The sequence below is a fragment of the Simochromis diagramma genome, unplaced genomic scaffold (genome assembly GCF_900408965.1).
Source record: "Simochromis diagramma unplaced genomic scaffold, fSimDia1.1 OVJJ01000367.1, whole genome shotgun sequence".
NCBI lineage: Eukaryota > Metazoa > Chordata > Actinopteri > Cichliformes > Cichlidae > Simochromis > Simochromis diagramma.
In genome coordinates this window covers 585065-606233 of record NW_024387288.1, presented here as the reverse complement: position 1 = coordinate 606233, position 21169 = coordinate 585065, and the positions used below count along the sequence as shown (strand labels likewise).

General features: G+C 45.6%; 1 protein-coding gene across 7 annotated transcripts in view; it reads left to right on the top strand.

The window, feature by feature from the left end:
• The window catches only part of LOC120716358 (receptor-type tyrosine-protein phosphatase mu), a 44998-nt gene extending 34296 nt beyond the window's left edge, over nt 1–10702 (top strand). For all 7 annotated transcript variants that reach the window (XM_040003892.1, XM_040003889.1, XM_040003888.1 and 4 more), the window contains 5 exons: nt 1795–1882; nt 3435–3511; nt 3746–3782; nt 7914–8011; nt 9836–10702. In XM_040003892.1, the coding sequence (XP_039859826.1) occupies nt 1795–1882; nt 3435–3511; nt 3746–3782; nt 7914–8011; nt 9836–10093 (558 nt within the window). In that variant the 3' untranslated portion in view covers nt 10094–10702. The remainder of the gene's footprint in view (nt 1–1794; nt 1883–3434; nt 3512–3745; nt 3783–7913; nt 8012–9835) is intronic.
• The last annotated feature ends 10467 nt before the right edge of the window (nt 10703–21169 follow it).

Sequence of the window (21169 nt, the reverse complement as noted above, 5' to 3'; positions counted from 1 at the left end):
TTATTCAGAGTATAGAAAACCTCTTCCCAGACATCAGACCCACACCTGTTACAGCGGGGGTCTGAGCCAGGATTCAGCCTAGCTACTTTGGATTTAGATCTTTGGGATCCTTCGTGTGTGCATACTGATGATCCAAGTCTTTTATTTTATCGGCCAATTCTTGCTTTTCTGTTACGTTTTTCCTGAGATATTCTGTCCCCAGAGGCAGGGGAGATGGTTGTGGGGATGTTTGGGTCTAGAAAAAGTTTAATATGGTTATTTATAAATTATAGAAAGGTATTATGTGATAGCAGTGTGGGGTTTAAACTCCTGCCTGATGCAGGGAAGTCGGGCATAGACAGGGCCAAACTTAAGGGGACATGATCTAACTATTTTCATGGTATTCACAGGCACACGCAATACTAGTCAAACAATTATCTCAGAAAAAATAGTCTATCCTAGAAAAGGTGTGAGGCAGATTAAAGAAAAAGAAACGCTCCCTATCAGTCAGATGGCGCCAAATATCTCTAACCCCGTATGTAGAGAAGGAAGAGTGAACGTGCGACGCTGATTTACTCAGAGAGGTCGGTTTTAAAGACAAAATAGGGTCCAACCAGCAAGTCAAGTCTCCGCCAATTATCAAAGAGTAGAAAACAACAGAAAAACCCAACAAACTGACTGTAGATATGAGACAATGTAAAACCACTTGAAAGACCAACGAGGTCATGAAGTGGGCAGAAACAAGGTGAAGGAATGCGATGGAAAAAAACCCCACAGTAGATCAACTCAACAGTCAGGAGAAGGTGAAACAAACAAGTGTATGGTCTAAGGCAGGGGTGTCCAAACTTTTTGCAAAGAGGGCCAAATTTTATAAAGTGAAGATGCCTGGGGGCCAATGGTTCCTTTTGACTTTTTTTTTCATAACAAAGTTACATGAAAATATAATGAAGAACACTTTTAATAGTCACAATTACCTTTATTTTTAAAATAGAAATGTACCTAAATAAAAGACACTCAGGCAAGCATTCACACCTTGGCTGATGTGATTAGGCAGAGGATCATTAGGGGGTCCTTTTGTCCCTCTTGGTGGGTTATTCCCACAAAGCTTAAATCTGGGACTCTCCACCATTTGATCCTAGAACTGAAGAAGCTTCTCGGACGAGAGGTGAAACGTCTTCAAGCAACTTAAAGAAGTCCAGACGCTTTTCTTTGCAAGCTCCTTAGACTACGATGACCTGGATGACTGAGAACCTTCACAGACAAACAAGTGTATGACTGCTGAAGATTCTGCTGTCAGTTTAGGATAGAGACACACACAAAAAGACTCACACACAGCTGCAGAGCAAAATGTTCCTCAGAGGAAACACAAAGAAACAAAAGACACACATTTATACAAACACAAACCTGTGATGCAGACGCACAAAGAGACGTCAAATCACAAAGAGCAGCCCAACAAACACGAGAACTCACAACGACATGCAGGAATATACAAAATCACAGCAAAGACCCACAAAAACAGTGAGAGCCAAGCGCGCATGTGCAGTGACACAACAGAGAATCTGGAGCTTCTTGGTGGTGTGAAGCATTGGTGCACGCACACAGGTGAAGTCGTGTCTTTGTGTGGAAACGCAGCGACCAGAGCGTGTTTGGAGCCTGGGGCGTCTCTCTGAGCTGCCTGCTCCTAATTGGACCTAATCATCTGCTCAGAGCGTAAAACTGGCGTCTGTGTGGTTCAGGCACAGAAATCAAACACGTCCTCTGCATTATTCATCACTCGCTGCCTTCAAACTAACCCCCCTCTCTGTGTCTTTTCAGAGTTTCTTTGAGGGACAGTCCGCTCCCTGGGATTCGGCCAAGAAGGACGAGAACCGCATGAAGAATCGCTACGGCAACATCATTGCTTGTACGTACCCGTGCACGTCACCTGCGTCCCATAGCGGGCCGTCATAGAGGCTGATTTCAGCTGTTTGTGTCCACGGACAGTTAATAACATGAGACCGGGAACGCTGACCTCAGGTGTTGGTCTGACATGAGTTATGGGCATCTCGCTGCAGGATTCTCATGTCAGGCCAAACCTGCACAGCAGCACGGGGACAGGAGGAGGAGGGTTTGGTTCCCAGACAGCTTCCTTTTATCAAGCTCAGAGTGACCTGAGAGAGCTCGTCACACTGGCAGTAAAAACTGACGCCATCCTGCGCTCGTGTGATCAAAATGGCAGCAGCACGGTTACAAAAACTATATATATCCATAGATATGGAGACAGAGTCCCAGAACTTGTCCCGGGACTGTGTTTCCAAGTCTTCCGTTTGGTCTCTGTCTTGGACTTGATGTAGGACTTGTTGGTCCCCTTAGATCCTGGATTGGCTCTGTACTCAAATTTTCCAGGAGCTGATAGTCCTCTTTAAATTCCCAAACAGTCCTTGGTCAGCAGTCAGTGCAGTTTTTCGTTCCAGTCTTCCACCTGAAAGTTCAGCAGAGCCTCTTTTACTTTTCCATCATGGCTACGATTCGTGTCACCGACTCTGCGCTGTGTGATTGCTGCTGCTTTGACCTCCTGAGGTCCAGACTGATGTCTCAGTTTGAGTCCAGCCCAGAGTCCAGCTGTGACTCGTTCCCAGGACCAGTCTGGAATCAGAGTGAACTGATCTTGTTTGGTCCTGGTGTCAAAACTTTTCTTTGAAGCTTTTGGCTTTCAGACCAATCACAGGAAGTTATAGAGAAACCAGACGCTAATCAGTCAGGTGGCATAAAACGATGTCAGAGAGAAAACCTGCAGTTTCAGACAAGCTGTGTGTGTGTGTGTGTGTGTGTGTGTGTGTGTGTGTGTGTGTGTGTGTGTGTGTGTGTGTGTGTGTGTGTGTCCGTCAGGCGGATCTGGTGTCAGTTTTGATCAGCACACTGCCCCAGGTCTCACAAACACATCATGTAACTGCTCAGCTGACGTCCCACAAAGTCAGTGTTGACAGCTGCTGAAGAACATCAGGACGCACACATGCGCGCGCACACACACACACAGGGCCCTGTGGCGTGTAATTATGCTAATGAGGTGTGATGAAGGCCGAGGCTGTGAGCTACGGTGGCCTGCAGGGACACATTTTACATTCACACCCCCCCACACACACACACACAAACACACACCTATCTGTGTGAATGACAGTAGTAACAGCCAGTGTGCTGCAGGCGTCAGAGATGACGTGGGCGCTCTGTGGTCGGTGACACGGGAACAATTCAGCTCCAACTTTGATTTGTTTTTACTTTCTTTCATTAAATTTATCTTCATTTTTTTTATTCAGTTATTATTTAAATTTAATGTCATCATTTTGAAACATCACACACAGTTTTCATCATTTTATTGAATAACTGTAATTAAAACGTTATTAATTTATTATTAGATGTTTTATTCTCAGGAACTGAGGATTGAACTAACAGTGTGTGTGTGTGTGTGTGTGTGTTAGATGATCACTCTCGTGTGCGTCTGCAGCCTCAGGATGGAGGCGGCGGCTCGGACTACATCAACGCTAACTATGTAGACGTGAGTAACACACACACACACACACAGTTTACTTTCCTATAAACGTCGATGTGAAATGTCCTGGTCGACTATGTTTCCATGACGACCGTCTCTGTCAGTGTCAGCTGTGTGTAAACATCACAGACATGTTGGCTCCCAACAACTACACACACACACACACACACACTGCATGTTTTTGTTCATATGATCATGAGTTTGTGTGTGTGGGTATAACCTCTCTGTTCCCTCTCCCAGGGCTACCACAGACCCAACCACTACATCGCGACGCAGGGTAAGAAACCCACAGCTTCTTCTTCTTCTTTAGCTGCTCGTGATGTTTTTAAAGAAAAAACCTGAGCCGAGGGGTTACGTTGACGCCAGCAGGAAACGTGACATTGCACAATCCCTCCCAGACAAACAATATATGCTTCTACTTGCACCGACTCTTTCACAATAAAAGCCCTTGACCTGTACATTGTGCAGAACTCTTAAGACTTCAGCAGAGTTGTGAGAATCAGCTGAGTGAAGCAGATTAGAGGTGTCACCTTTTGATGTTCACAGTGCTTTGTGATTTCTTTGTGTGTAGTATTTTACTTTTGAGTATCTTTTTGCTCTGTTTAGTTATATTTCCGTTTCCATGTTGTCTCGTCTCCCCTTCCTGTGTGTTGTTCCATGTTCTCCACCCCATCATGTCCCTCTCTCATCTGCCTTTCCTCCTGTGTGATAGTCATGTTTGGTGTAGAGATGGACCGATCCGATATTACGTATCGGTATCGGTCCGATACTGACCTAAATTACTGGATCGGATATCGGAGAAAAATAAAAAATGTAATCCGATCCATTAAATATCACGAAAGCACCTCACAAAACTTGCAACACGCCGTAACTCGCCTCAGAACGTTAGCACGTCGGAGCAGTATGCATCACGTGATAGAGCGGCTGTGGCATGCGGGACCTGTCGGTGGTCTGGATAGCATTTGGAGCTTCGCTAGCAACCCGGCATTTCATCTCCGACAAAGTTATCCCGAGAGAAGTAAAGCAAGTGTGGAAGTCCATCTCTGAATGTTTGTTAAGCATTCCTGCGTTAAGCTTAACAAGCGATATATGGAGCGACTGCCTCTTCTTGCTGCTACTTCAATCATGAAACTGCTTAATGATCAGCTGATCGGCTTTTCTGTCGCGAGTCCGTCTCTCTGGTTTGCTTTTGGCCCACTTTGCACCAGAAAGAGGAAACCAGCGGCTGAACAACAGCCGCACGTTTAAGCTTGATCAGCTGTTGTTAGAATGTATTTAATATTACTTTCTACTCGAGGATCTTTTTCTACGTAGCTGACGGCTGGTAACTGTGCAGGGGCGGATCTAGCAAAGTTTAGCCAGGGGGGCCGATAGGGCATTAACAGGGAAAAGGGGGCACAAAGATATACTTTTCTTTCTTATTCTCATTTAAAATGTCTAGCTTTTAATAAATAATTATCTGACACCCAAAGTTTTAATTTGATGTAAAATGAATAGAAGTCAATTACTGTATATAGTGACTATTAAGCCTAATATATATACCCTAGTAAGCTATAGTACTTTTTCCTTTGGGAAGGTACCATCTGTGCCGTCTGCAATTTTGTTGAAGAAAGATGTTGAATCTATTTAATATTTCTTGAAAAATAATTGATTTCTGTGCATTTTTTTCACACTGCATCAAATTAAGGTTGATTACGTCGATTAAGCATCATGAGGTGGAGCGTGAGGGGTGGTTCCCTATTTTTTATTTATTTATTTTTGTTGTTGCTGGGAGTTGGAACCCTATTAGTTAGGTTGCTTAATATTTACGCTAAGTACTCTTTAAAATACCAGAATAGGGAGGATGGTGTAGGTTTAAGTTTATTAGATTGATCAGTATTGCTGAACTATGAAATTTTTTTTTTTTTTGCATACAGGTATGATAGAATAGCTTTAGTGTAGTTGTTGTTTTAAACTTGAGTATGAACTTATACAAAATGCAGCAAGATATTTAAAAAACAGTTTTGTTGATTAAAAAACACTATATCGGATTCATATTGGTATCGGCAGATATCCAAATTTATGATATCGGTATCGGTATCGGACATAAAAAAGTGGTATCGTGCCATCTCTAGTTTGGTGTGTCTGCTTTTGCTTCCCTTGTGGTGCCATGTTCATTTGTGTCAGCTGTGTTTCCCAGATGTTTCTACTTTTATCATTGCCCTCCATGTATTTGAGTCCTCTGTCTTCCTTTGTTCTTTGTCAGGTTGTCTGTTCATCTCCCCCGTGTTCCCAGTTCCTAGTTTCCCAGTTTAGATTTAGCCCTTGGTTTTGCTTTCTCTCTTACTTTTGTACCTTTGTGTTTCAGCCTAAATTAATGGCTCTCCTTTTCTTAAACTTGGTTCTGTCTCTCTTGTGTCTGCATTTGGGTCTGCTCCAAAAACTCTCTGGCTACTCAGCCCCGACAAGAGGAGGCTGAAGCATTTATGTGCCTATGCGCCAAAGGACAGTTGAGTATCCAGCCTTATTAGAGTCACTGGGTGGGGTGCTGGAAAGTCCAATCTCGGACTTAAACGCTCACATGGGCAATGACTGTGTGACCTGGAGGGGTGTGCATGGAAAGAACAGCATGCCCGAGTTGTGTTCTGCTTTGGGCTTCTGTGCTACACTTGGTCCACAATGAATACCGTGTTTGAATATGTGTTCATAAGTGCACCAGGACCCCGTAGGTCGCAGGTTGATGGATTTTTGTAATCGTATCATTGGTTCTGCAGTTATGTGACACTCGGTTGGAGCTGTCAGCTGTCGTGGTGCCATTTATTCAGGAGAATGAGGTATTCTACACACACTGTCTACAGTGATGGTAGGAAGATATAGTCATGCAGTGGAGGGAACACTTTGAGGATCTGCTCAATTCCATAGTCACACCTTCTGTAATGGAAGCAGGGTCCGTTGAGGAGGGGGACCACTCACCCATCACTAGCTACAATGTAGCTTGCCATCGCCAGTGTGTGAATGTGTGTGTGAATGGGTGAATGACTGAATGTAGTGTGAAGCGCTTTGGGGTCCTTAGGGACTAGAAAAAGCGCTATACAAATGCAGGCCATTTACCATTTACCATTTATCACTAGGGGTAATGTTACTGATGGCCCCTAAGGTGGATGAGGTTCGAGTTCCTGAAGGCTCTGGATTTGGTAGGGCTGTCCTGCCTGACACACCACTACTGCAACATGGAGATTTGGGGCGGTGCATCTGGATTGGGAGACTGAGGTGGTGGCTCCATGTTTAAGAAGTCTATGCCAGGGTGCTGGAAACGAGAGTCCCTCCATTACTTGAACCTCAGGTTCAGGAGGATCAAGGGGGTTTTCGTCCTGCTCGCAGAACACTGGACTCTCGAGGATATTTGACAGTCCATGGGAGTTTGCCCAAGTTTACTTGTGTTTTTTGGACTTGGAGAACAAACTCTACCCTCAGAGAACCCTGTAGAGGGTTCTTCAGGTGTGTTGGGTGTCTGGCCCATTGTTATGGGTCATTTGGCCCCAGTACAACCATAGTGAGAGCTTGGTTGGTATTCTAATGGTAAGTCAGAGATGGAGGACGTCTCAGTGTGGGGGCGGGGGGAGCTACGGTCATCCATCAAAAATGGATGGACTGACTGCATTCGATAACATCTGGATTGTTTTGGATGTTAAGGTTCAGACGTGTTGTTCAGACTCTTTCTGAGGACAGCATCAGCAAAATAATCACAGAGAATCTGTGAGATTTTAGGTTTCCTGCAGTTTCACAGTCACATCCAACCTGAGAGCCAACAGGTCCGTGTGCCAAAGCATTCTGGGAATATTGTAGTTTCATACTTCACTTTTTTATTTGAAGCAGAATTCAGAAAGCTTCAGTTTTAAGTCGTGAATATTAAAACACACGATGTGTTGTTGTTGCTCAGAAAGCCAGAACAACAAGACAAGTTCCACCTCTGACCACAGGTGGCGCCAAATCAGCTGACACTGACTGTACACACACACACGCACACACACGCACACAGATCAGATCTCCAGGTAGAAATCCATCGTCCTGAACAAACAGCAGTGTTTGGGCCAGCATGTCAGTCTGTGAGCATGAATATGCAGCGTGTGTGTGTGTGTGTGTGTGTGTGTGTGTGTGTGTGTGTGTGTGTGTGTGTGTGTGTGTGTGTGTGCTCTCACAGCAGATTCTCGCTGTAAAACACTTGAGGACAGGAATGGATTAGCATGAACTAATTAGCTCGTCAAAACACAGACTGTCAACAGTAATTAAAAATATTTTCTGTGTGTGTGTGTGTTTGTGTGTGTGTGTGTGTGCGTGCGCTTCATTTTAATTAATTAAAAGAGTGATTATGATTCATGTAGAGCTCTGCAGTCTAATATGAAGTTTACCCTGAGTGTGTGTGTCTCAGGTCCCATGCAGGAGACGGTGTATGATTTCTGGAGGATGGTTTGGCAGGAGAATACCGCCGCCATCGTCATGGTAACCAACCTGGTGGAGGTCGGCCGGGTGAGCACGCACACACACGTGCACACACACACACACACACGTGCCCGCACACACACGGTGGATCGGTGCAGCCATCTGGTTGTTATTTCCTTGCTGATGAAGTTTGGGACTCCATTTCCCAGAGTGCCGCTCTCATGTCTCCTGTTATTCTTCTCATGCTCTGACTCACGGTCACCTGCAGTAAACAGCGTGTCGATCACAGACGTGTACCTGTGGGTCGGAAAGGCTTCTTCAGTTGTAAGAAATAAAAAAACTCACCACAAACTCCACCGACCTCAACAACGAGGTCCAGAAACTTACACTTGATCCAGATGAAACCACAGTGTCAATTTGATGTGGTCTCTCCTCACCTGCACACCTACAGCTGTCAGAAAAAAACTAAAGACAGACAGGTCCTTCGAATAAACAGAACCGGCTTCATATCGATCACATTTGCACCCTGTTAGACCTCTGCCTCACCAATACATATTTCAAATACAACGAAGGCTTCTACAGACAAAAACATGGCTGTGCCATGGGCTCCCCTGTGTCACCTATTGAAGCCAACCTTTCCATGACCAAACGGCCACTTCATAAACGCACAACATAGAAGAGCCACCTCCACGGGACAAGACTCAGCTGTCCATCTGCATCTAAAGGTCAAAGGTCACTCTTTCGAGGATGCCAATGTTCACATTTTGGACAGAGAGGACAGATGGTTTGAAAGAGGAGTGAAAGAAGCATCTATGTCCACTGTGAGCGACCATCTTTGAACAGAGGCGGGGCTTACAACACCAACTGTCTGCCATCTATAATCCAGTTTTGAGTTCCCTCCCCAGACGCCTTAACGCCCACTCACATCCTGGGCCATCTGACCTCAGGAAATCACATGATAAGGTAGGGCCAGGTTTCACAATGAGCTCACCCGAAACCCTGGCTGATTGGGACCCACACCCGTGTGATTAGGTAAAGGATCAATCATCTTGGGGACACTCCCACAGGCTTAATTCTGGGACTCTCCACCATTTGCTCTTATAACTGAAGAAGCTTCTTGGATGAGAGGTGAAACGTCTACATGGAAACTTAAAGAAGCCCAGACGCTTTTCTTTGCAAGCTCCTCAAACTATGATGACCTGGATGACCGAGAACCTTCACAGACACTTTGCGTGTTTCAGATTTGCTTCTCTGAGCATTGACTTTCCCGCTGCGGCGTAGCGGCACTGCATCCTCGAGGACTCTGACGCACTGCTCCTCACAGCCGTCCGTCTCTGAGGGTGGCGTGCTCAGGTTCTAACTATTGGGTAGTGGCTGTCTGACCTCATCGCATTTGCTCGGCATTCTGGGAAACTCACGGTGTGCTCCTGTGAATCACGCTGTAAATTGATAAACACGCCGCCATTTCCTCCTGAAAATAAAGGATCGAACCTGAGATCAGACACACACACCTGCAGGCGAGTGTCGCTCAGCCCTCATTACCCAGAAGGCACCAGGGAACTGCTCCCCTCCTCTACAGAGGGGGGATTCTGGGATAGAGCCTGATTGTCTCCCTCTGTCTCATACACACACACACACACACTGTCACGTTAGCCTGATTTGTTCTCTCACCCCTCCCTCCCTGTTTACCTCGTTGGTTGTCGTGGTGACAGTGTGATTAGCTCTGCAGTAATTAGCTGTTAATGAGGAGAGGGGGAGGGGGCGGAGCCTCTAATGAGATTTTAATATCAGCTGCTTTTGTTCTGTTTGTGTTTCTGTTTAATTAATGAGGCAATTTAATCCTGTGTGTGTGTTTGTGTGTGTGTGTGTGTGTGTGTGTGTGTGTGTGTGTGTGTGTGTGTGTGTGTGTAGGTGAAGTGTTGTAAGTACTGGCCTGATGACACGGAGATCTACGGCGACATGAAGGTGACGCTGATCGAGACTCAGCTGCTGTCTGAGTACGTGATCCGGACCTTTGCTGTAGAGAAGGTAACACACACACACATACGCACACACACACGCGCACACACACACACAATCCTTTGTTATTTCCAAAAACCTCTGTGTACACACACCTCTACAGTTCAGTTCAGCTCCATCAGTGCAGCTGTTCTCCAGCTGTTACAATAAAGTTGAACATGCACATGAACAAAGGATCTACACGAGGTGTAGGCCGCCGTGACCTCAGCTCGCCGACACTGACACAGCACAGAGTTGTCTTCAGTTGTTTCCTTTCAGAGGAACTCTGACCCCACCTTACCTCAGGGACGTGGGTGGAGGAGTGAGGTAAATTTGTTGATTCCAGGTCAGAGGTCAGTCGTGTTTTGATATTGGAGAATTTTGTGGATAATGTTGATGTAATCAACAAGAGAGCGAATCTTATCAGGACGTGAGTGTAAGCATGTTGGACAGAGTGTCAGAGTCTGGTATGGTAACCTGACAGGAACAAACTGAACGGGAATATTACACCTGCTGGAAAAATCCACAACAAACCTCATCATGTGATCTGCGTCATCGCACCGTCTAAAGGGAAGCTCGTTCTAAACTACAGTCGTCAGGACGACGTTAGACCTGCGTCCACCTAGCAACAACCCGTGTCAGGGACCATAGCATCACCAGTGTGCTGAGCAATCAGAATCACAATCGTGTTTATTGGCCATGTATATGTGCAGACACATACAAGGAATTTGGTTCCGGTAGATGGTGACTCTCAAGCACAGCAATGTAAATCACACACACACACGTGTCTATATATACATTACACATGCATACACATACATACACAAAGCTGTGTAAACCAACTATAAATAACCAATCTAAACTTATATACATAAACTACAGGATGACAGAAATGAAATGAGGTGGAATGAATACTACAGAATGTACATAAGGTGCAGTTGCAGTCTGGTAGTGGGAGCAGTGTGACAGGTCAACTGTTTAGGAGGGAGATGGCGAGGGGAAAGAAACTGTTCCTGTGTCGGGTGGTCCTGGTCTGCAGGCTTCTGTACCGTCTGCCAGAGGGCAGCAGGTCAAAGAGTCTGTGTCCAGGGTGTGAGGGGTCTGTGATGATTTTCTCTGCCTGGTTCCTGGTTCTTCAGATGTGCAGGTCCTGGATGGAGGGCAGGGGGGCATGATGATCTTCTCTGCTGCCCGTACAGTCTGCTGCAGTCTGCTCCTGTCCTGTTTAGTGGCTGCACCATACCAGACTGTGATGGAGGAGCACAGGACAGACTCAATGACCGCAGTATAGAACTGGATCAGCAGCTCCTGTGGGAGACTGTACTTCCCCAGTTGTCTCAGGAAGTACATCCTCTGCTGGGTCTTTTTGAGGATGGAGTTGATGTTGGTCTCCCACTTCAGGTCCTGGGAGATGGTTGTACCCAGGAACTTGAAGATCTCCACAGTCGACACCGGGCTGTCTGATATGGTGAGGGGGAGCAGAGTTGAGGGATGTCCACTGGGAAGTCCACTGTCATCTCTACAGTTTTAAGAGTGTTCAGCTCCAGATTGTGCTGACTGCACCAGAGTACCAGCCGCTCAACTTCCTGCCAGTATGCAGACTCATCACCATCCTGAATGAGGCGGATGACAGTGGTGTCGTTAGTGTAGAGGGAGAACAGTAGTGGTGAGAGGACACATCCTTGAGGAGCACCAATACTGAGGGACCAAGAGGTGATCTCCCCCAGCCTCACTTGTTGCTTTCTATCTGTCAGGAAGCTGGTGACACGCTGAGCTGGGAGAGTTTGGAGGAGAGAAGTTCAGGCACGATGGTGTTAAAAGCCAAACTAAAGTCCACAAACAGGACCCTGGCATAAGTTCCCGGGCGGTCAAGGTGTTGCAGGATTTAACGCAGCCCCATGTTCACTGCATCATCCACCGAACTGTTTGCCCGGTAGGCAAACTGCAGAGGGTCCAGCTGGTGGCCTGTAATGTCTTTCAGATGGGCTAACACCAGTCGTTCAAAGGATTTCATGACCACAGATGTCAAGGCATTTTTGAAAAACATAATGTCTCTTTTCACTGTTATGCTGATGATATTCAAATCTACCTTCACCTGACTGGGGATGCTTTATCCTCACCACATCCTCTGTTTGACTGTCTGAGTGATGTCAAGGACTGGTTATCACGTAACTTTCTTACTTTAAATGGAAAGAAGACAGAAATTATTGTTTTTGACCGAAATATGCCTCTGGGACAATTGACTGGCACATTTGGGCCTGTTGCTAACTACCTTACTGATACTGCCAGGAATCTTGGAGTTTTCATGGATAGTTCCTTCAAACTTGACAAACAGGTCTCTACTGTGGTAAAAACTAGCTTTCATCAACTACGCCTAATCTCTAAGGCTAAACCCTACATACCACACAAAGATATGGAGAAACTCATTCATGCTTTCATTACGTCAAGACTGGACTATTGTAACTCACTCTACTTGGGTCTACAATCTTCTCTTCTGCAGCGTCTGCAGCTGGTCCAGAATGCCGCAGCATGTCTCTTGACCGGCACTAGAAAGTTTGACTCTGTCACCCCTGTTCTGAAAAATTAACACTGGCTTCCTATCAAATATCGAATTGATTTTAAAATTCTATTGTTTACTTATAAAATTTTAAACAATATGGCACCTGACTACTTAGCTGATCTCCTCTGTCTGTACAGCCCTCAGAGAGCACTAAGATCATCGGGCCAACTGCTCTTGGTGCAACCTAGGTCTCGGCTGAAGACCAGAGGAGACCGTGCCTTTGCCGTTGCTGCACCCAGGCTATGGAATACTCTCCCTCTTCATATTTGCGCGTCAGATTCCATTCAGTCTTTTAAATCACGTTTAAAAACGTATTTGTTTGACCTGGCATTTAAGGCGAATTAGGGTAATTTACATCTGGCTCTGTATTTAGATTATGTAATTATCTTATATTTTATATATTTGTAATTTATATTTTATTGTGATTTTATTTGTACTGCGATTTTACTGGAAAGCACTTTGGTGTACTTCGGTCTTAAAAATGTGCTATATAAATAAATTTTGATTGATTGATTGAAGGTGACAGGTCTGTAGTCATTCAGTCCTGTGATGGTGGGTTTCTTGGGAACAGGGATGATGGTGGAGCGTTTGAAGCAGGAGGGAACTTCACACAGCTCCAGGGATCTGTTGAAGATGCGAGTAAAGATGGGAGCCAGCTGTTCAGCACAGGTTTTGAGGCAGGAGGGTGAGACACCGTCTGGTCCGGGGGCTTTCCTGGGCTTCTGTTTCTGGAATAGTCGGCTCACATCCTCAGTGTGTATTCTGAGTTTCAGGGAGGAGGAAAGGGGGTGAGAGGTGTGGTGGAGGTCGTTGAGTCTGAATTGGAGAGGGTGGTGGTGGTCGTTGAATCTGGATTGGGGAGGGTGGTGGTGGTCGTTGGGTCTGGATTGGGGAGGGTGGTGGTGGTTGAATCTAGATTGGGGAGGGTGGTGGTGGTCGTTGGGTCTGGATTGGGGAGGGTGGGGGTGAAGGGGGGAGAGGTGGAAGGTGTGTTGGGGGTCAATGTCTGAAACAATGTCTCTGGGGAGGGGAGGGTGGGGCGTGGGAGTCTGTCCGTCTCAAACCTGCAGTAGAAAGTGTTTAACTCGTTGGCCAGGTCTTTGTTTGCTTCAACAGTGGGTGGGGGGCATCTGTAGCTGGTGGTTTCCTGCAGGCCCCTCCACACTGACGCTGGGTCGTTGGCTGAGAGCCGTTCTTCCAGCTTCTGGGAGTAGATCCTTTTAGCTGCTTTGACCTCCTTGGTCAGTGTGTTCCTGGCTTGCTTGTACAGAGCCCTGTCACCACTTCTGTAGGCGTCCTCCTTGGCCTTACGAAGATGTTGAAGTTTAGGAGTGAACCATGGTTTATTGTTGTTGTATGTGCAAAAGGTCTTTGTTGGCACACACACGTCTTCACAGAAACTGATGTATGATGTCACAGTGTCCGTGAGCTCATCTAGGTTATCAGATGCAGCTTCAAAAACAGTCCAATCAGTGCAGTCAAAACAGTCCTGCAGTTCCTGCTTTGCTGCGTTAGTCCACTTCTTCACAGTTTTGACTACAGGCTTGGCATGTTTGAGTTGTTGCCTATAAACTGGAATAAGATGGACCAGGCAGTGATCAGAATGTCCCAAAGCTGCCCGGGGCACAGAGCGATAGGCATCTTTTAGAGTGGTGTAACAGTGATCCAGTGTGATGTTGTCCCTGGTGGGGACAGACTATGTGCTGTCTGTATTTAGGGAGTTCGTGGTTTAGGTTTGCTCTGTTAAAATCCCCAAGAATAATTGTAAAGGAATCCGGGAATTTCCTCTCCAGGGTGGTGATCTGGTCAGCCAGCTCGCACAGTGCGTTGTTCGCGTTGGCCTGAGGAGGGATGTAAACTCCGACCACCATGAAGGAAGAAAACTCCCGCGGTGAATAAAAAGGTTTACAGTTGATGAAAAAACTTTCCAAGTGTGGGCTGCAGTGTTTCTGTAACACTGTGACATCAGTACACCAACCTTCGTTGATGTAGAAGCAGACTCCACCACCCTTTGTTTTCCCTGACAGCTCCATTTCGCAGTCCGCCCGGTGAAGCCCGGCAGATTTAAGACAGCGTCTGGGATATGCTCACTGAGCCAGGTTTCAGTGAAGCAGAGGGCAGCAGAGCGTGCAAAGTCCTTGTTAGTCCGGTTTAAGAGCAGTAATTCGTTGACTTTGTTTGGAAGGGAGCGGAGATTTGGGAGGTGAATGGAGGAGAGTCCCGTGCAGAATCCTCGCCGATGTAGTTTCACCAGCGCACCAGCGTGAGTCCCCCGTCTACGTCTCCTCCAGGAGCCACAGAGAGCTGCTGCGCCTCCAACTAAAATCTCCAAAAAACTTTCCGGGTTTGTGAAAAATGGATAAGAACTATTGTGAGACGACTGCCTGATGTTTAGCAGTTGATCTCTGGGGAAAGTGATGTGGTCCGAGTGACCAAAAGCGCAGAAAATAAACAAAAACAAGAAAAGTGTGAGAGAGCGCAGTACCGAGGCTGCCATCCACAGCGCCATCTTGAAAGTGCACAGGTGTGTGAGTAATCAGAAGCTGTGTTTCTATGGATGCTTCATGCATGTGTCAGTGGGGGCCCAGTTTATCAGTGTTTATTATGAATGTATTTGGGACTGACGTGGTCAGTGAAGGTATTCTGATGTCACCGCCAGCAACTGAAGGACTTAAAGCTAAAATATCTTTATGTTACACCTGTGCACACAGAGATGTAACACACACAGAGACATGTACACACAGTCGAAAGGATCTCAGAAAGTTCTGATGAAACTTTTCCACATAAAAAAACGCAGCTCTGAGTGATCAGCCTTTATTAGTTGAAGCTGCAGAGCAGCGTTGGCATTTCTGATCCGTGTTCTCACAAACACCTGATGAGGTTCTCGCTCGTTCTCCAGCACCTGGTGGAACAGAGATTTTTCTCAGTGATGGAGAGACCTGCAGGACTACCTGAAGCTGCTCGGGTTGGTCTCTGGAAGCATGGGAGGCTCCACTGAAACCAGTCCAATGAATGAAAATGGTGACAAGTTTAATTCCTCAGGATATGAACACAAGTGTATGTGAGGTCCCCAGAAGAGCAGTAAGCACGTTTCTGTGTGTGTGTGTGTGAGGTAATCAGCTGTAAGTGGAGCGCGTTTGTGGACAGAGACGATCAGCCGCCTGGACCAATCAATACTACGATCAATACAGGGCATGGATGGAGCGATCTAACAGATCATTACCCGTGTGTGTGTGTGTGTGTGACTGTCAGATGAACTCTGAACTTCTTGTGAGATGTTTAAAAAGATGATGGTGAAGTTATGGATTCAAACTCTGGTCACACACACACACACACACACACACACACACACACACACACACACAGGTGTGCTGCTGTATAATCTGAGCTTTGCTGATTTTCTTTCCTTTGCCTCGTTGTTTCGCCGCTCTTGGTCGCCCCGTGTTGTTTTTAAATGTGCTGATGACTTGATGATGTCACAGACGCTCACTGCTGACTAAGGATCAGCAGCTTTAAACATTTCCAGAAGCTTCCACATAGGAGGAACGTGGGCCTCAGCACGCTCTGTGCAGCTGCTCCTTCAATGAAGAGGCGGCTCAGATCTCTGTCCCTCCCAGCGCTGCTCTCACCTCCACCTCCTTCTCCACCTTTAAACTGAATTATGGTTCAAATTTCAGCTCCAGTTTCAGCCCGAGTGTCAGTAAAGCCATCCGATATCCCAGAACTCATTGCAACACGTTAACACTTTAGTGTCCGACACGCACACACTCACACACAATTCTGTTTTCATATCATTGTGGGGACATCTACCATAATGCTTTCCCTAACCATCTAAAAGGAATGCCTGACCGTCGGTCTACATCTAAACATAACATAACTGTAACCCTGACACTAAAACCACATTTCGAGTCTGAAAAATATCTTCACACTCTTTGGTCCCATGTGAGTGACTGTTGGGTCCCACAAAGATATGTAAACATGCTACACACACACACGCACACACACTTGGCAGTTGTTTTATGTTGAAAGGCGCGTCTGCTTCTGCACGTCCTGTGTTTGTTGCTGCTCTCGATGCAGCTCGATACGATCCACTAGCATTTTCATCAGTGGATAATTCTGGTTTCCTTGTGGCGTTCAGGGACCGTCGGCACACGCTCAGCTGATCGATGCAGACTAGTGAGTGACACTGAAAACATCTCAGGCTTCTATTGATGTGAGAGGAAGAGTAAAGTGCTGCTGTCACATGACTGCACACGTCCTCAAACGATTTCTGTCCATCATATGCGAGCTCATCAAACACATGATCATGTTCTGCACCCAGAGAACACCTGCCTCAACGATGATGGTGACGATGATGATGGTGACGATGATGATGGTGACGATGTGATGGTGATGATGATGATGGTGACGATGTGATGGTGATGATGATGGTGATGTGATGGTGACGATGATGATGGTGACAATGATGATGGTGACAATGATGATGGTGACGATGATGATGGTGACGGTGGTGATGATAGTGGTGATGATGATGATAGTGAAGATGATGATGGTGACGATGTGATGGTGACGATGATGATGGTGACGGTGGTGATGATAGTGGTGATGATGATGATAGTGAAGATGATGATGGTGACGATGTGATGGTGACGGTGGTGATGATGATGATGATGGTGATGGTGACGGTGGTGATGATAGTGGTGATGATGATAGTGACGATGATGATGGTGACGGTGGTGATGATAGTGGTGATGAGGTTATGATGATGGTGATGATGATGATGGTGATGGTGACGATGATGATGATGGTGAGATGATGATGGTGACGGTGGTGATGATGATGATGATGGTGATGGTGACGGTGGTGATGATAGTGACGATGATGATGGTGACGGTGGTGATGATAGTGGTGATGATGATAGTGACGATGTGATGGTGACGGTGGTGATGATGATGATGATGATGGTGACGATGATGATGGTGATGATGATGGTGGTGATGATAGTGGTGATGATGATGATGATGGTGACGGTGGTGATGATGATGATGTGATGGTGGTGATACTGATGGTGCGGTTGATGGTGACGATGATGAGGTGATGATGGTGATGGTGGTGGTGATGGCGGTGATGATGAACAATTAGCACTTTCTGTGACGTTCAGCAGAGGCAGCAGTGAGTCAGTCCCACAGACAAATATCTACAGCATGAGATGCTGTAGATATTTGTCTGTACCAGGTGATTTTATAACTCATCTGTTTGCATTATTAGAGGCGTGGCCTCTGTGGCTGACAGGTGGATGGTGACTCAGGTGGCTGTAGCTGCTAACTATGTGCTAGCTTCACCTGAACTGGACCTCTGCATCATGTTTGTGCTGTTGGAGCATTTTAATGACATCATGTGACCAATAACATGCTACTGTGAGGTCACTGTAGGAACAGAGCGTACAGGAAGGTGGAGCTCCAGCTCTGCTCAGCTCTGATTAGCAGGTAACTGTGGCTGTATCCCAATTCAGGGTCTGCAGCCTTAGCGGTCAATAAGGGCCGCGTACTTAAAGACCGCTAAGGCCGGAAGTGTGAGGCTTGTGAAATGGGACAATCTAGCCTTCGTTGCGCTGCCCAGGTTGCCTACCAACCATGATACTAACAGTTGGAAACGTTTCATACAGCTTTGTTTGACAGAGATGAAGGAGAAAATCTTTTGTTCATTTGTTTGTTTGTTTCTACATGAGCTTTGATCGTTCTCTGATTAAGCTCAGCTATTGGACGGCGTATATTTTAAAGTAAAGGCTTCAAAACCAAGTTAGTACAAACGTCACGAATGTCACATAACTTTGGCCAACAGTAATGTTTTAATGTTCTTCGTTATTAAACATTTGCACATAAATAAGTGACATAATATTCAGTACTTACTTAAAGTTTACTCTTCGCCGCCCCTCATCCGCCGTTTTTTTTCGGCAAAATTATCCACACCCACCACCTCGCTATGCATTCTGGGATATGTTGGGCCACGAAGTCTACACTGCCACGTCCTTAAAATTCAGGGAAATGAAGGACGCATTTGAGGGCCGCATTTCGAGCAGCCTTTGAATTGGGATAGCCTTCGTCACGTCGCGGTGATTTAACCGGCCTTAAAATGCGGCCTTTAAGGCTGCAGACCCTGAATTGGGATACAGCCAGAGTCTGTGGATGCAATTCAATTCAATTCAATTTTATTTATATAGCGCCAAATCACAACAAAAGTCGCCTCACGGCGCTTCATAGATACAGAGAAAAACCCAACAATCATATGACCCCCTATGAGCAAGCACTTTGGCGACAGTGGGAAGGAAAAACTCCCTTTTAACAGGAAGAAACCTCCGGCAGAACCAGGTGCAGGGAGGGCGGCCATCTGCTGCGACCGGTTGGGGTGAGAGAAGGAAGACAGGATAAAGACATGCTGTGGAAGAGAGACAGAGGTTAATAACAGATATGATTCAATGCAGAGAGGTCTGTTAATACATAGTGAGTGAGAAAGGTGACTGGAAAGGAAAAACTCAATGCATCATGGGAATCCCCCGGCAGCCTGCATCTATTGCAGCATAACTAAGGGAGGATTCAGGGTCACCTGATCCAGCCCTAACTATATGCTTTAGCAAAAAGGAAAGTTTTAAGCCTAATCTTAAAAGTAGAGATAGTGTCTGTCTCCTGAATCCAAACTGGAAGCTGGTTCCACAGAAGAGGGGCCTGAAAACTGAAGGCTCTGCCTCCCATTCTACTTTTAAATACTCTAGGAACAACAAGTAGGCCTGCAGAGCGAGAGCGAAGCGCTCTAATAGGGTGATATGGTACTACAAGGTCATTAAGATAAGATGGGGCCTGATTATTTAAGACCTTGTATGTGAGGAGCAGGATTTTGAATTCAATTCTGGATTTAACAGGAAGCCAATGAAGGGAAGCCAAAACAGGAGAAATCTGCTCTCTCTTTCTAGTCCCTGTCAGGACTCTTGCTGCAGCATTTTGGATTAGCTGAAGGCTTTTCAGCGAGTTTTTTGGACTTCCTGATAATAATGAATTACAGTCGTCCAGCCTGGAAGTAATAAATGCATGAACTAGTTTTTCAGCGTCACTCTGAGACAGGATATTTCTAACTTTAGAGATGTTGCACAAATGGAAGAAAGCAGTCTTACATATTTGTTTAATATGTGCGTTGAAGGACATGTCCTGGTCAAAAATGACTCCAAGGTTCCTCACAGTGTTACTGGAGGCCAAGGTAATGCCATCCAGAGTAAGAATCTGGTTAGATACCATATTTCTACAATAACCTCAGTTTGATCTGGATTAAGAAGCAGAAAGTTAACGGCCATCCAGGTCTTTATGTCTTTAAGACATTCCTGCAGTTTAACTCATTGGTGTGTGTTATCTGGCTTCATGGACAGATAGAGCTGGGTGTCATCTGCATAGCAGTGTAAATGTATGCTATGTCTTCTAATGATGCTGCCTAAGGGAAGCATGTATAATGTAAACAGAATTGGTCCTAGCACTGAACCCTGTGGAACTCCATAATTAACCTCAGTGTGTGAAGAGGACTCTCCATTTACATGCACAAACTGGAGTCTATTAGATAGATATGATACAAATCACTGCAGTGCAGTACCTGTAATACCTACAACATGTTCTAATCGCTCTAATAGGATATTATGGTCGACAGTATCGAATGCTGCACTGAGGTCTAGCAGGACAAGCACAGAGATGAGTCCACTGTCAGAGGCCATAAGAAGATCATTTGTAACCTTCACTAAAGCTGTTTCTGTGCTGTGATGAGCTCTGAAACCTGACTGAAACTCTTCAAATAAACCATTCCTCTGCAGATGATCTGTTAGCTGTTTGACAACTACTCTTTCAAGGATTTTTGATATGAAAGGAAGGTTGGAGATTGGCCTATAATTAGCTAAGACTGCTGGGTCTAGAGATGCTTTTTGAGTAAAGGTTTAACTACAGCCAGCTTGAAGGCCTGTGGTACATAGCCGATCATTAGAGATAGGTTGATCATATTTAAGATCGAAGAATTAATTAATGGCAGGACTTCTTTGAGCAGTTTTGTAGGAATGGGGTCTAAAATACAGATTGATGGTTTGGAGGAAGTAATTATTGAAGTTAACTCAGAAAGATCAATTAGAGAAAAAGAGTCTAACTTAACATCAATGGTACTAAGAGTAGCTGTAGATAATATTACATCTGTGGGATGATTATTGGTAAGTTTTTCTCTAATGATAAAAATGTTATTTGTGAAGAAGTTCATGAAGTCATTACTAGTTAACGTTAAAGGGATGGTTGGCTCAAAAGAGCTCTGACTTTTTGTCAGCCTGGCTACAGTGCTGAAGAGAAACCTGGGGTTGTTCTTATTTTCTTCAATCAGTGATGAATAGTAAGATGTTCTGGCTTTGCGGAGGGCTTTCTTATAAAGCAGCAAACTATTTCTCCAGGCTAAATGATGATCCTCTAGATTTGTGACACGCCATTTCCTCTCCAGATTACGAGTTATCTGCTTTAGGCTACGTGTTTGAGAATTATACCACGGAGTCAGGTACTTCTGATTAGAGACCTTAGTTTTCACAGGAGCTACAGTATCCAGAGTCGTACGTAGTGAGGAGGTGAAATTATTAACAAGATAATCGACCTCTGTTGGGGTAGCGTTCAGATAGCTGCTCT